The 15,156-nt window shown below is 35.6% G+C and overlaps 1 protein-coding gene across 1 annotated transcript; it reads left to right on the forward strand.

Annotated features, from left to right (window-relative positions):
* Window positions 1–408: 408 nt before the first annotated feature.
* LOC129247739 (TBC1 domain family member 19) lies at window positions 409–11,428 on the forward strand. The gene is made up of 10 exons (XM_054887017.1): window positions 409–868; window positions 984–1,323; window positions 3,891–3,990; window positions 4,059–4,119; window positions 4,191–4,388; window positions 4,572–4,839; window positions 4,905–5,014; window positions 5,073–5,164; window positions 10,819–10,900; window positions 11,053–11,428. Exons 1-10 carry the CDS (start codon window positions 767–769, stop codon window positions 11,224–11,226), a joined length of 1,527 nt encoding a protein of 508 aa, XP_054742992.1. The 5' UTR covers window positions 409–766; the 3' UTR covers window positions 11,227–11,428.
* The last annotated feature ends 3,728 nt before the right edge of the window (window positions 11,429–15,156 follow it).

Genomic DNA, 15,156 nt, shown 5'->3' on the forward strand with positions numbered 1-15,156 from the left:
ATTTTGTATTTTCACACATTTTTTACTTTGAATTGAATAAAAGAAATTTTCCAAACTAAGTTTATGGCCTTTTTAATTGTGTAACCAATCGAGTGCTGGACCCTGTTTATAAAGAACTCGGTAATGTATGTGTGTATAAACATGTCATTTTATGATATATAAGTATGTGTGATAATGAAATGGTTAAGCTAAAAATATAAACAATTAAGTTCCATTCATAAAAGGAAATAAAATTATTCTATGGCTTACCTTTTTTCAATTTTTACTGCCTTTTCAGAGAGAGCGTAAACTTATGACTCATTTCCCTTACTTCCAAATTATGGATTAAGTAGCATACAAAATCAGTTATCAAACTTTACACAACTTTTTATTATTGAATCATGTGTATCAGCTATCGATAGCGTCGCTACACAAAATCAAAAGAAATGCGAACCACTACCAACACTATCGGTTGCCATCGCAATTTATATTTGTTCGATAGACGCCTGCCACTGTCAGAAAATCAAAAGAGAAAACTGTTAAATAACAAACAATAAAATTTCAATAAACAGCAGATAACTGACGTCAAAAGCTAGTAAATGGGCAACAACCAGATGCATTATAAATATTCGATTAGAAAAGGATATCAAAAAATATTACAAACAAAATTGAATGTGATCTCGTTTTGATTGCAAACATTTATAAAGATTTGGTATTTTGTGACTTTTAAAAATTTGAAATTTAAAATTAACTGATTAACTGTGAAAAAATTGATAATTCTGCGGAAATGGAAGAATTGCGCGATGCCAGCATACACCACACGGCACAAAAACTCGCCAACGCCATAAAGTCAATGAAAAACTACGACGAAATTTTCAAACAAGTGCAGGTGAGAAATAAGTGAGCGAAATCCGAATATTATGTAAATGTTTAGCTGACCACTTTGATGATTTTTGTGTGGTAATTTTAAATTATAAACTTTTCTGTCTCTCTCTCTCGATTAGAAACTCGCCTGCAGTCCAGGCGTTGATAAGAAAGATCTACGTAACACACTGGAGGATGCCATCAAATCGACGGGCCTCGAAACCGAAATTCGCAACATAGTATTCCATTTGGTGCGTAACACTTTAGGTACGGAGCAGAAGTCACAAGAGAAGATACCGCAAAGTACCGATCCCTTGGGATATCTGCGACGCTCCGCTGTGCAATGGGATCGACGGGTGCGCAAAAGTTTGAATGCAATGTGTGCTGAACTGAGTATGCCGCTGCAAGGACAACCACGCACAGTATTGGATCGCGATGAGTTGATTAGCAAATGGGATGAGTTGAGCAATTACAATATTGGTAAGTGAGGAAGTGGAGAAAATGTACTGAGGGGAGAAGTTTATGTATTATATAGAGTACTGGTCATTATGGGCATGTACTTTTAACCTTCCGTTGGACACCTTTTTTAAAACCTTTGGTTGGTCAGCCGGCCCTAGTCTTTTTTCGTCCTGTTCGAGGATCCTTTTCAAAAGGTTATATCCATAAATCGATAGAAAATTAAATTTTAGGAAGCTACCTGGAAGCTCAAGTCGTTACCTATAATAGAAATATGTTAAATTTACGTCCAAAGCCGATCAAGTCTGGCCAGAGCCGGGTGCCCAACGGAGGGTTAAGAAGGCATCATCTAGATTTGTTATAAGAACCGGACTAGTATTAGGACTATGTATTTCACGGTTATTGACGCTACTTACTTCTCTCTTGAGGTATTCGGCCCAGCATAGGTCTATTGTACTCATGCCAGAGGTTTTTAAACTGATTAAACAGCGGCGAGCGAAAGAACAGAAGCTGCATGTAGAACATCGTGATGGACTTTTCGCACTTTGTGTTTCTCAGCTCCGAATGAAACGAAGATGGCATAATCAGGAGTCCTCCATAATATACATATTGTATATTGTATTGTATACTTGGATTGAAAATTAACGAGGAAAAAACAAAACATATCTCTATGTCCAGAAAAAATGAGATGGTTAGATGAAAAATGAGATGAATTTGAAGCGGTGAAAGCTTTCACGTATTTGGGGTTTAAACTAAGCCACAACAATACAATGAGCAAGACAATCGACGAGAGAATACAAGCAGCATATAAATCATTCTACTCACTTATCAATTTTTTTAAATCAAAGCTGTTAAATAGACCTGGCAAAATTACGCTGTATAAATCAATTGTTTGCTACGGATCGAAGTCGTGGACAATAAGTGAAAAAGACCACAACAAATTCCAGGTATTTGAAAGAAAAATGTTGAGGCAAATCTTCGGTGCAGCCAATGACAACGGCGAATGTCGTATTAGATGGATGAACTGGACCAACTTACAAGTAAAAGAGGAAAAAATGTTCTACGGTTCATCAAAGCTCAAAGACTAATATGAAGAGGTCATACCATGAGAATGGATCCCACGAGAGCTCAGCGAAAAATAAATAACGATAAAACATTAGCAACGAAAGCAAGAGGCAGACCAAGATCCAGATGGATTGACGAGCTAGAAGACGACATGAGTAGACTCAAGGTCAACAACTGGAAGGAATCAGCCAAGGATCGGGTCAAATGGGTATATTTTGTGCAGCAAACCAAAGCTCACACAGAGCTGTAGTGGCAAATGATGATGATGATGATGATTGTATACTTGTATGTCCGCAATACCCGAATGGGTTTGTACGTGACTATTATTATGTAGGGCCCGGGCTCGAAATCCACTACGGCCGTGAGACATCAAACAATAGAAAGTTAATTTTATCAGCGTTTGGCAGATTATGACAAGGACTCGCCGAAATTTTGGAGGCGGCATAAAACAGTATGTCTCTCCGCTTTTGGAACAACTTCAAAACGAACGAAACTGCAGATTGGAAGAGGTGCTCGGCAAAAAACTCAGCAAAGGATGTACGCGCTAATTATATACCCATACTTCTCTGGCTATTCGCTAGAAATGGACGGACATAGAAACCCTGAAGAAGCTACAACACAATTTTCTTGCACGCGAATTGTATGCGCTTATATTTCTGTTAGGTGTTTTAGAGTCGTTCAAAAGTGGTACGAAAGGCGATAGAATGGAATGAACCATCGTAAAATAAATCAAGTAGCATGGAAATCATCGTGGTATCTCTGCGAAAAACCATAGAGTTTAGCCTCGATAATTTTGCAGCATGCAGAAGGTATCTTAATATGCTAAGCCTTTTCATGGAATCGAAATACCTGGCAATTTTTCTGTATATAAAAACGGCATCGATGGCTTTTCTTCTTTACTATCGTCAAAACCACTTACGCGATTTTGGTCGAGCTTAACAAAGCTCATCAGTCGTTTCTTTCTCGTGCTAACCGGCGCCAGCTGGACACACCAAGTGAAGCCAAGTCCTTCTCCACCTGATCTTTTCAACGCAGAGGAGGTCTTTCTCTTCCTCTGCCACCACCAGCTGGTACCGCATCGAATAGACGGACGGCATAGCTCAGCCAACGAAGCCGCTGGATCTTTATTCGCTGCTTTATGCCTATGTCGTCGTAAAGCATCGCAAACATGTAAAGGTCCTAAAATCTTCCTCAGAATCTTTCCCTCAAACATTCCAAGCTTCTGCGCCATACGTTCGGACGAGCATTATGAGAGCCTTTTAAAGTGTTAGTTTTGTTCATCGAGAAAGGACTTTAGCACTCAATTGCCTACTTAGTCCAAACTTTTGTTCAGTTATCTAAAAGAGACACTAAACGTTTTGTAGCACTAAGTTAGAACGCTCTATAGAAAGACATTGCATCGATTGGAGCTGAAACCAGCTGAAGTACTTCAGCATATATAGAATTTATAAGATTATTTTAAATATTTTTTCTGTTGCAGAGAACTCTTTTAACAAATAGTCATAATTCTTCTATCTAATTAATAGATCTTTCAAACTACCGTCCCGTCTATGCGCCCAAGGACCTCTTAGATGTCTTGTTGTCGCTCAAGGGACCACAAAAGCCGGCGGCGGATACTGAATTTGTGTAAATCTTTTTCCCAATACCGAGCATTCTGTCCCACACTCTAATATTTGTACTACTTTCTTCCATAGGCAAGTACCCAATTGGGAGTTTTCGCATATTGAATTGCCGGTGAAGAAACTCTTCGAATTGGTAAGGTAACATATTCGTTTTTAAAGACTATTTAAAAATATGTAAAAAAATTAATTTTCTCAATATCAAAGCGTCTCCTATTCGCTGAGCTCTCTCGTAAGGATAGCACAACAAATATCTTAGACTTGCCCACACAATGCAAACGTATACTGGAAACCAAGCAAGCGCCACTATGCCAGCATTTCCTGAAGAAGGGAAGGACGCCGCCACCGTTTCGTGGTGAATTATGGTCCTTTGTACTATCGTATGGCAGTTACATGAACGGGCAGGTTGGTCGAAAAGGAAGTGGGGATGGTCCAAGCGTTCGTACATTAATAGCGAAACTGATCTTGTGAAATTGGATATCATTTGCGATCAATGAGACTCATTGAACTTTGCGGAATTGCATTCGTTTCAAACAGTTTTCGTTATGCCATATCACTTCATTAAATTCTCTTTTCTTTGTACTTTAGGAATGTGAACATTGGGCGCATTTGCGTAACAAAGTTTTGACCACCGATCACATTGTAGATAAACTGATCTTCAAAGACATTCAATTGACATCCTCCAATGACGATCAATATTTTGTTTTCGAAGATGTACTCTATCAGATAATGCTGTGCTTTTCACGTGACACAGAAATCGCCAGTCAAATTCAGTTTGAGAAATATCCAGTGAAGGGCAGATATTATGATGGTCCACCTTCAGGTGTAGTACCCTTCCACGGTATTTGCATGTTTGGTAAGTGCGATTGGAATCAATCAATTATCAATCTGTGCGATGCTTTCTGCTTTACTGGTTTTTAGCGGCACCATTTTGTTATTTATACGATTCTTCTATAAATTTGTACTTCACATTTCGCGCTTTCTATATACGCTACTGCCATCGATTGACCACAATAAACACACATCCTCAGGTGAGTAGGAAATATATGAGAAGATGGCCTTAATCACTGAAGAAACCACTTTATCCAGGGTATTGTCAGTTTGTGTCTATTGTACGAGAAGCTTTTGCAAGCACACGAGCCGCAGCTGTGGTCACACTTCCGTGAACTACAAATACAACCGTAAGAATCTTTTGGTTAAACCAGTTTTTTTCAACTTATTACTAGATTGTTCAATAAGTTTTGCGGTTCGATAAGAGAGGGTGTTGCTAATAGCCTAATTTTTTTTTTTGTCATGTTGGTTCACTCTTCATATGAACGCGTCTGAAGTTCCATTTCAATCTGTCAATTCATTCTTTATTTACAAGCCATTCAAAATAGACTATAATTAAAAATATAAGAAAAAATTCGAGAGAGATAGTTTTTCAAAAATGGCCAACTATTTATTTCTTCCAAAAATTAAGAAAAAAACTTAATTTTTTTCCAAAAATTAAAAAAAAAAACAATTTCTTTTAATTTTTTGTATAAAACTTTCTTTTTATTTATTAGGATGCATTTTTTTTTATTTTTTAAGAAAAAATGTTTAAACATTTTTTTTTTTTTCAGAAAAATTAATTTTTTTTTAGTTTTGGAAAAACAATTTTTTTGATACTATTATTAAAAAAATTGAAAAAAATTCGAGTGAGATAGTTTTTCAAAAATGCCCAACAATTTTTTTCCAAAAATTAAAAAAAAACTTAATTTTTTTCCAAAAAGGAGTTTTTTCCAAAAATAAAAAAAGGCAAAAATAACAATTTATAGACATTTTTTTTATTTTTTAGGATACATGTTTTTTATTTTTTAATATAAAATGTTAAAAAAAAAATTCAGAAAAAAAATTTGGCTCAATTTTTTTTTTCAGAAAAATAATTTTTTTTTTCTTATTTTGGGAAAACAATTTTTTTGATACTGTTATTAAAAAAAGTTTTAAAAAACTTCGACTGAGATAGTTTTTCAAAAATAGCCAACAATTTTTTTCCACAAATTAAAAAAAAATTATTGTAGTTTTTTCCAAAAAGGAGTTTTTTCCAAAAATTAAAAAAGAGGAAAAAATAACAATTTCTTTTTATTTTTTAGGATAAACATTTTTTTTTATTTTTTAAGATAAAATGTTAAAAAAAATTTTTTTGTTTCAGAAATTTATTTCTGAAAAATTATTTTTTTTTTTTAATTTTCGAAAAAACATTTTTTTTGATACTATTAATAAAAAAATTAAAAAAAACAATTCGACCGAGATAGTTTTTCAAAAATAGCCAACAATTTTTTTTCCAAAAATTAAAAAAAACCTAATTTTTTTTCCAAAATTATTTTTAAGATAAAATGTTAAAAAAAAATTTTTTTTAGTAAAATTTTGGAGAAACTATTATCAAAAAAATTAAAAAAAAATTAAAAAAAATCGATTGAGATAGTTTTTCAAAAATGGCCAACAATTAAAAATTAGAAAACAACCTAATTTTTGTCCCCAGAGGATTTTTTTCCAAAAATTAAAAAAAAAAAATTCTTCTTATTTTTTAGAATAAACATTTTGAATTTTTTTATTTAACTTTTTCGAGAAAAATTATTATTTTTTAATTTAGGAAAAACAATTTTTGATCATTTCTGAAGAAATAATTCACTCTGATTTTTTTTTCAATTTTTTTAATAATATACTATACTCATTAATCTCTGAAAGTTTCATAATGGGATTGCCATTAACTTTTCGAGTTACAAATATTATATTTAAATACTTAGGGCGAATAAGTGGAAAATACCTCTCTAGCGAAGCGCTCACATACAGCTATACATACATATCTACTTGTGCGACGCTAGAGTAGTCCATTTCATTGATTCATTGATTGACGACAATATTCATAATCATATCACATCACCTCACGCCATATCGCACCACGTCACGTCACGTCACATCGTATAGGGATGATGTGATATCATCACGTCACGTCAGTGTAACATTTCACTGTTTTGCATAACCTAACTTCATATCACACTATACTACATATATAATTGACACTTATAGTACATCCTTTGTTGGGTGTTTGACCGAGGTCGTCCTCCTCCTGCTCCTCTTCATTTCACACCATATTACTTATTACATGTACATTTATCGCATGTAGAAATTTTGTTTGTTGTATGTATTGCATTTCACACCACTACTTATTTGTTTGTATTCTCGTTTTCGTTTTCAAGAAACACATTTCTGTAAACTGACATCATCGTTGTTTTATAGCACAGCACTTCATACCACGTCTTAATGGTATCACATCGCATCTCAATGCTCTAATCACCTCATCAATTGCTTATGTTCCTGTTGACGTATTTACTACTGACACCTTATATTACATTATATTTTAGCAGCGCTGCCAGTAGTGTTCAAAGCAAATCAAATTGTAATTATACTAAAGTCTAAATATCTTTATTGGATCCATTGTCATTTGGCTTTTATTTGTTTTCATTCAAGACAACTTTTTTTTTTTTGCTGCGCGCCTGTACGTATAAGTATGATACTTAGCCATAAATTCTGTGACAAATTTTACAATGCACAAAGTTCCGTTATTTTAGCTTTTGTTCGTATGTATTGTCTACTCATAAATTGTACTCAGTTTCGTGGCAAATTTCGTTTGGTAGCAATGGAGTGGAGAGCTAAGGACAATCGCATTGATTCAATCGCAATGATTACATTACAGAAGTGGGGTAAAAGTGTAAGTGAGATTTGCTTCATCGTTTTTCCCAATCGTCTGAAGTGGCAGACAGAAAAAGAAGTGGTGGTACTTGCGTGATTCGAACCAGTGCAGCCATAAAAGGCGTTTGAGAAAGAATTCGCAGAAATCCCCTTAGAAAGCAGAAAGTCATGTCCAGGGAAATGAATGTATCGATCCATGGACTATTTGGAGATGATCTCAACATGAAAGCTTGCCGTCGCGCAACTGGTCATCTTTTGATAACTCGCTGGAAGAAAATTAGACTTGACAGATGCAAGCAGCTTCTTCTATAGCACGCGGTCAACGGCCATAAAAATATTATTTTCACAGATGAGAAAATGTTCACTGTTGAAGAAGTTTTTAATAAGCAAAACGACAAAATCTATGCTACAATTTCAAAAATATTGTTTCAAGGGTTCAGCGTGGCCACCAACCAGCCGCCGTAATGGTGTGGTGGGAGTGTCTTGTAAAGCCATTACAACTTATCATTTATGCGAAAAAGGGGTTAAGACCGGGGCAAAAGTGTACCAGGAGGATGTCTTAGAAGGCGTGGTGAAGCAGTTGGGCAGTAATATCTTCAATGGAGAGCATTAGATCTTCCAACAAGATTTCGCTCCAGCCCATAAGGCAAAAATCAGCCAACAGTGGCTTAAAAACAATAATCCTGTGTTCATAGCCGCAGAAGATTGGCCGTCTTGAAGTCCATATCTGAATTCATTGATCTACAGTTTGTGGTCGGCATTGCAGAAAATAGCCTGTTGAAGACCTCTAGAAATTTGGAGAGTCTCAAACAATGTTTGGCTTGAGCAGCGACGTCAATATCAATGGAAACCGTGCGTGCTGCAATAGGTGAATGGCCTAATCGTTTAAAGGCTTGTGTAAAAGCAAATGGTTACCATTTTCAATGATTTTTTTTGTTTTTAATATTTAATAGGACTATGAATAAGTTCGTGCGGTTTTACAACAGATGGCGTAACTTGATTATTATTCCATCGATCCACATTTCCAAACATTCATTGGAGAGCTACTGTCGTAAGGCACAAACGTCAGTATAAGTTTTTTATTTGAAGCGTAAACAACAATATTTTTACCACACTTGAAAATGTCGAATTTCGTGCCAAATAATGTGTTTTTGCGGGGAATTCTTCTTCATTATTTTAATATGAAGAAAAAAGCAGCCGAAAGTCATCGTATCTTGGTGGAAGTTTATGGTGAACATGCTCTAGCTGAGCGAACGTGCCAGAAGTGGTTTGCACGCTTTAAAAGTGGTGATTTTGGCTTGGAAGACGAAGAACGCGAGGGTGCGCCGCCAAAGTTCATGGATACCGAATTGGAGGAATTGCTCGATCAAGATCCGGCTCAAACGCAAGAAGAGGTTGCAAAAACTTTGGGAGTTGATCAATCAACCATTTCCAAACGTTTAAAAGCCATGGGAATGATCCGAAAGGTAGGCCATTGGGTGCAGTATGAATTGAAGCCAAGAGACGTTGAACGCCGTTTTATGGCATGCGAACAACTGCTTCAACGGCACAAAAGAAAGGGTTTTTTGCATCGAATTGTGACTGGCGATGAAAAGTGGGTCCATTACGACAATCCAAAACGTCGGGCAACGTATGGATACCCTGGCCAAGCTTCAACATCGACGTCGGCGCAGAATATTCATGGCCTGAAGGTTATGCTGTGTATCTGGTGGGACCAGCTGGGTGTTGTGTATTATGAGCTACTGAAACCGAATGAAACGATTACGGGGGATGTCTACCGACGACAATTGATGCGTTTGAGCCGAGCACTGCGAGAAAAACGGCCGCAATACGCCGATAGACACGACAAAGTTATTTTGCAACATGACAATGCTCGGCCACATGTTGCACAAGTGGTCAAAACATACTTAGAAACGCTCAAATGGGATGTCCTACCCCACCCGCCGTATAGTCCAGACCTTGCGCCATCCGATTACTATCTCTTCCGATCGATGCAACATGGCCTGGCTGACCAGCACTTCCGTAATTACGATGAAGTCAAAAATGGATCGATTCGTGGATTGCGGCAAAACCGACCGAATTTTTCACAAAGGGAATCCGTGAATTGCCAGAAAGATGGGAAAAAGTAGTAGTAAGCGATGGACAATACTTTGAATATTAAATTTGTAACCATTTTACGTCAATAAAGTTTCAAATTTCGAAAAAAAACCGCACGAACTTATTCATAGTCCTATTACATAATTAAATAAACCTATCTTTATTAAAAAAAGGGGTTATAATTTTATATCTATAACGGCCTTAACTTGTAACAGAACTTATGGCAGGACTAAGTATACTTATATTCGTATTACGAACTGATTTCACCATACCTTGTCTTACCCTATGATCAAAAAGTACCGTGAATGTTTAATTTAAGCGAACCGCGCACATGGGAACCGGTCCATATTTTTTTCTTAGGACTTTTGGTAGGACTGTAAGACACACATCAGTCACTATTTATCCGTTTTGCAGCGTTTGACAGATTCTGTATGTCGCAAACGACCGGAAATGTAGGCAAACAATTCTTGGATTTTGCATGATGATAACGCGCCATCGCACCGAGCCCAAATTGTGCTGAATTATTTGACTAAACACCAAGTAAATACCATCGAGCAAGCACCGCATTCACCTGATATGGTCCCGCGCGACTTCTTTTTGTTTCCCAAGTTGAAGTTACCACTACGTGGAAGCGATAGAGGAGATCAAAGAGAATGCGACGAAGGAGCTGAAGGTCAACGCTTCGTACGAAGGAGCTGAAGGCCATCGCTTCGTCGACCTACCAGGGGTGCATGGAGGACTGGGTTAAACGTTGGCACATGTGTGTTGCTTCAGAGAGGTCATATTTTGAAGAAGATAAAATAAATTTGCCTGAAATTTAACTCTGTTTTGCTTTATTTACTACTTTCCGGTACTTTCTGATCACAGGGTACTTATCATTTCATACCATACATAAGATGGCGCAAAACTAATCACTTTTTTTTAATAACATATTTACCACCTCCAATTAGTTCACTCATTTTATCAAATTATACCACACATTTTTACATGTATTTACATATTTATCCTTCTACTTCTTACTTAGCATCCGCATCGTTTTCAAGTGGCTCATGCGTGCCTTCAGTGGCCACCTGCCACCTGATCAGCTGTTGATACTATGGGATTTGGTGCGTACAAATATTTTTTCTTCCTTTAATAAGTGATTTAAGCTGTTTTAGTGGCCTCCAAATATTTAATTTTCGTATTTTAATTTTATGCGCTAAAACAGAAAACAATTAAAAAATAAAAATGCATACTCTCCTTCTATCCCGTCTCCCAGATTCTCGGCTACGACAGCCTGGAAGTTCTTTCACTCTTTGCCATCATCATTTTGAGCTTCCGCAAAGAGAGTCTCATGCAAGTCTCATCACTCGATAATATTGAGGCAATACTGGCGGATCTGTCATCGATTAAAGTGCTACCGCTTATACAGTTGGCGTTGAGTCGTGATTGAGGGGCGGGGCAAGCAAATTATCTCAAAATATTGTCTATTGATACTGCGAGAATTGACTATATTTACTATGGATATATTATATTTTGATTCCTTATGCAAATGTGATATGTGAATATGTACGCTATGTTCTCGATGTATACACTCATTTTTATTTGGTTCATATACATAATTATATTCATGTATTTGTGTATACTGTTTTGTAATAGCCAAATGAGATTTAAAAAAATTGTTTAATAAATAAAAACAAAAAATATACTTATTTGTTGATACTTGCTTAATAAAAAACATTAAGAAATACAAATACAAAAAAATTTATAATATTAAAGAAGAGGTTAAAAAAATGTTTTGTTAAAAAATTTGAGTTTTAACCCCTCCTTCATGTATGGGAGCTAGGTGAAGTAAAAAAGGGCGAGTTCATCCATGCAAACACAGATGGCTCAAAGCTCGAAAGTAGGATGGGCGTAGCTGTCTATTCTAAACAGCTGGGGATCTTTTGCAGCTTTCCACAGAGTTTTTCAGGTTGATCTGATGGCAATAATAAAAGCCATGACACCGGCACAGTGTGTTGCGATTCCTGGAGATGATATCTCAATTTTCACTAATAGTCGGGCGGCGATAAAATCCTTCACAAAGCAGCCGACAACCCCTAAGATAGTCATGAATTACTGCCGCATATCTTTTAACTAGATGACTGAGTCATTTCACCCAAAGGATAGGAACAGTAGGGCCAATAAATTAGCAAGACTTGGCACCAAGTTTGCTGATGAGTACACAGACAAAGACGTAGGTATACTCTTAAGACTTGTAAGCTACTTAGTTTTGAGGAAACTGTAAGAACACCGTTAAAAAATTGGCGTAGCAAACTCAACTGCAGAATCGCCCGACAATTGTGTCCGACTCTCAGTGCTAAACGAACAGAATAAGTCTTAGCACATTGATTTCAATTATAAGGGGCATTGCCTAATCGGCAGGCACGCTCAGGGTGTGTAAACACATAACGATCCCGCACCTTCTGTGCCATTGTCCTGCTCTATCCAAACGTAGATTTACCATTTTAGGATTTTAGGTAGACAATTATTTAATGAATTGGAAGATCTTAGTTCTGTGGAAATCATAAATTTGCAAAGTACACACTGGTTTTAAAAGAGATAAAGACAAATTCCCCACACGGCAACACAATGGACTATGAGCCTGAGTGTGTCAACAGTGGACAACCGCTTCAACCTAACCTAAATGTCGTCGTATGTAAATCATATTTTACTTTTGTGTACTAGGCAGCTGAAGTATACAAACTAAAAATCTTTGATACATGTTCAAGATCGATTATGTTTTATTGTTCATAGGTTTTGGATGTAGAGAAATATGAGCCAGTAGAGGAACTTTTTTTTTTATTAAAAAACTGATCTTTTTGTCTGCAAACACGCTGAATTACATGATCCACATTGAAACCAACCTGCTTCCGTAGTGTTTTTCACTGTATTTCTCTGCCAAATGACAGACTTCTGCATATCCTTGCTAAAGATTTATCGTAAACTTTTAATATGAATCCTCTAAATGTCGTTTCTTCTGCTTCCTTGAGGGCATATTTTCCGCAGCTTATAGAAAAACGTTGTCAAAGAATTCTCGGTATTTTTAAACTCAGCGAAAAAAATGTCATCTCACGATGTGAGTACTGATTTACCACTTATAAACATCAACTATTTCAGTGACGACTTGTCTGCTTAAGCTATAAGTTTGATATTTCGTGCAAGGGGGGAGGGGGGCTTCTTAATCTAAATGCAAGGCCTTTTAAACAAGTAGCTTCTACTGCTTGTCCAGTTTGTAACTTGAATGCCCCAGAAAATATTCAGCACGTCATTGATACCTGTCCTGTCCATATAAATTTTTGTTATGAACATTTTGATGAAAAGACATTGGTTATACAAGGTGAAATCCAACATAAACAAGACTGAGCTAAAATATAAACGACAGGAGCTTTGTTCTGGTAACTTGGAGCTTATTTATTCAAAATAGTCCACTTTGGCCCCGAAACACTATTTTGCTCGATCTAAAAGCTTTTCGAAAGAGTGTTTGAGGTCATTGACCGAAATGTCCTTCAGGATGTCGGTACAAGCATTTTGGATGGCCTCTACGGACGCAAAACGTTTTATTTTCATGGTCAAATGCAATTTTCCGAATAGGTAGAAGACACAGGGAGCCATATCTTTGTTTGAAATTCATTTTTGTACCGATGGCACAAACATACTGACACTTTATACGCAATAACTTCACTTCCACTGAACCGAATGTCACCAAGCTTTCACTGGAAGTCAGCTATGGATATAACCACCAACGCACTAACTCATTAAAAAGATGGCACGTAGCGCCGCACAGTGGTCCGACCAGAAGGCGTTGGCGGACAAAATTCAAAAACTCATTTAATTAAGCTGAAAATATATATTTAGGGATTTTAAGGATCAGTGATGGCGAATCTGACCTTAGTTTTAGCAAATTTTAAATTCATTGTATACTATAAATAAATTTTTACTTCTGTAATTAGCTGGTGAGTTCATTTTTACATTTTTCACGACCCCAGAGAGTACCACGTGGAGGTTTACGGTAAGGTTATTCTCTCCTCATTTTTTCTTTTGTTTTTTAGATTTTTTTTATTTTTTATTTTTTTTTTAATTTTTTTTTTTTATATTTTTAAATTTTCTTTTATTTTTAATTTTTTTTTATTTTTAATTTTTAAATTTTTTTTTTGTTTTTTTTTGGATATTTAGTTGTTTTTTTGTTTTTTGTTTTTCATTTTTAATTTTTTTTTATGATTCAGAATCCTCGGTTTATGATGAGCTGTTTTCTGAGGCTGGATCATTTTTCAAATTTAAAAGCGCAAGAACCTTTTTTGAAAATGGTTTTGGCTTGTTTTTCGGAACCTTAGTTTTTGATATTATAACTACATCTGATGAACAAAGCAAAGCATTTAATAAATCAGTCATTGTATCAGTTCTCGACATTTTTCGTGTATTGGTTTGTCTAAAATTTTTCAAATCCTTATTGCGTGCTTCCTGAGCCTCTTCGGAGAGTTGGCCAATAGGCAGCAAAGCATGTTTAATAATTAAACTCCCATGAATTAATATTTTGTGCACGGAAGCCGGCATGTAATACCAATTATATAGTTGGACAAATAGTTTAGCAGAATCAAGAGCATATTTTTGAAATGCTTCAATATTAATATCAAGACCAGACGATATTGTTTGTAAAATAGTGACAAACCGCTTGATTAAATGAATATCAATTCCAGTAATTTCTGATGATACTTCAAGATCATTAAAAAACCTGCGAGCCGTGTTCCCATCATTTGTCGTTCCACTACCACCCGTTTTAGGAATATCCACCAATAATCCCATTCGACTTTTGAATGCTGCTTGGACAGATGTCTTTTTATTTTTTAAACTATTTTTTTCTTCTAGACTTCTAGCCTGCCATTTTTTGAACTCTAATCGATATGATATGTATAGTAAACATTCGAAAAATCTTATCCATGCATGTAAAGTGGACAAGCCAAACTGAAATGTGGATGGATCGGTTTCCTTTAGAATTGATTCTTCGATTTTGTTCATCATCATGGTATTGAAGCTTCTCAAGAACGTAATCTTGTAATTCTAACTTCTTTGACTCAAAACTTTTTTTTCTGAAGAACGCAAAAAAATAAATAACTCCTTTTTTTCAAAACTATACGTCATTTTGATTTTATTATTACAAGCAATTCTCAGATGTTCGTTAATATTCTAATCGGCTTATGCCCGTTCCTCTAGTGACAGATAAAAATGTTATATTATTATATATAATTTTATTGTATATAGTGTTTTATACATTACATTATACATATATCATATTAATATTGTAATAATATTAAAAAAAAATTTTGTTTTTTTATTAAAAATTTTT

Source organism: Anastrepha obliqua, chromosome 5 (genome assembly GCF_027943255.1).
Source record: "Anastrepha obliqua isolate idAnaObli1 chromosome 5, idAnaObli1_1.0, whole genome shotgun sequence".
Taxonomy (NCBI): Eukaryota; Metazoa; Arthropoda; class Insecta; order Diptera; family Tephritidae; genus Anastrepha; species Anastrepha obliqua.

Bases quoted from the DNA above. Each gene is read 5' to 3' on its own strand.
- LOC129247739 (XM_054887017.1), top strand. From the start codon at position 767: ATGGAAGAATTGCGCGATGCCAGCATACACCACACGGCACAAAAACTC. The intron at 3,991-4,058 runs GTAAATCTTTTT...TTTCTTCCATAG, and splicing joins GCGGCGGATACTGAATTTGT to GCAAGTACCCAATTGGGAGT. The intron at 4,120-4,190 runs GTAAGGTAACAT...TCAATATCAAAG, and splicing joins TGAAGAAACTCTTCGAATTG to CGTCTCCTATTCGCTGAGCT.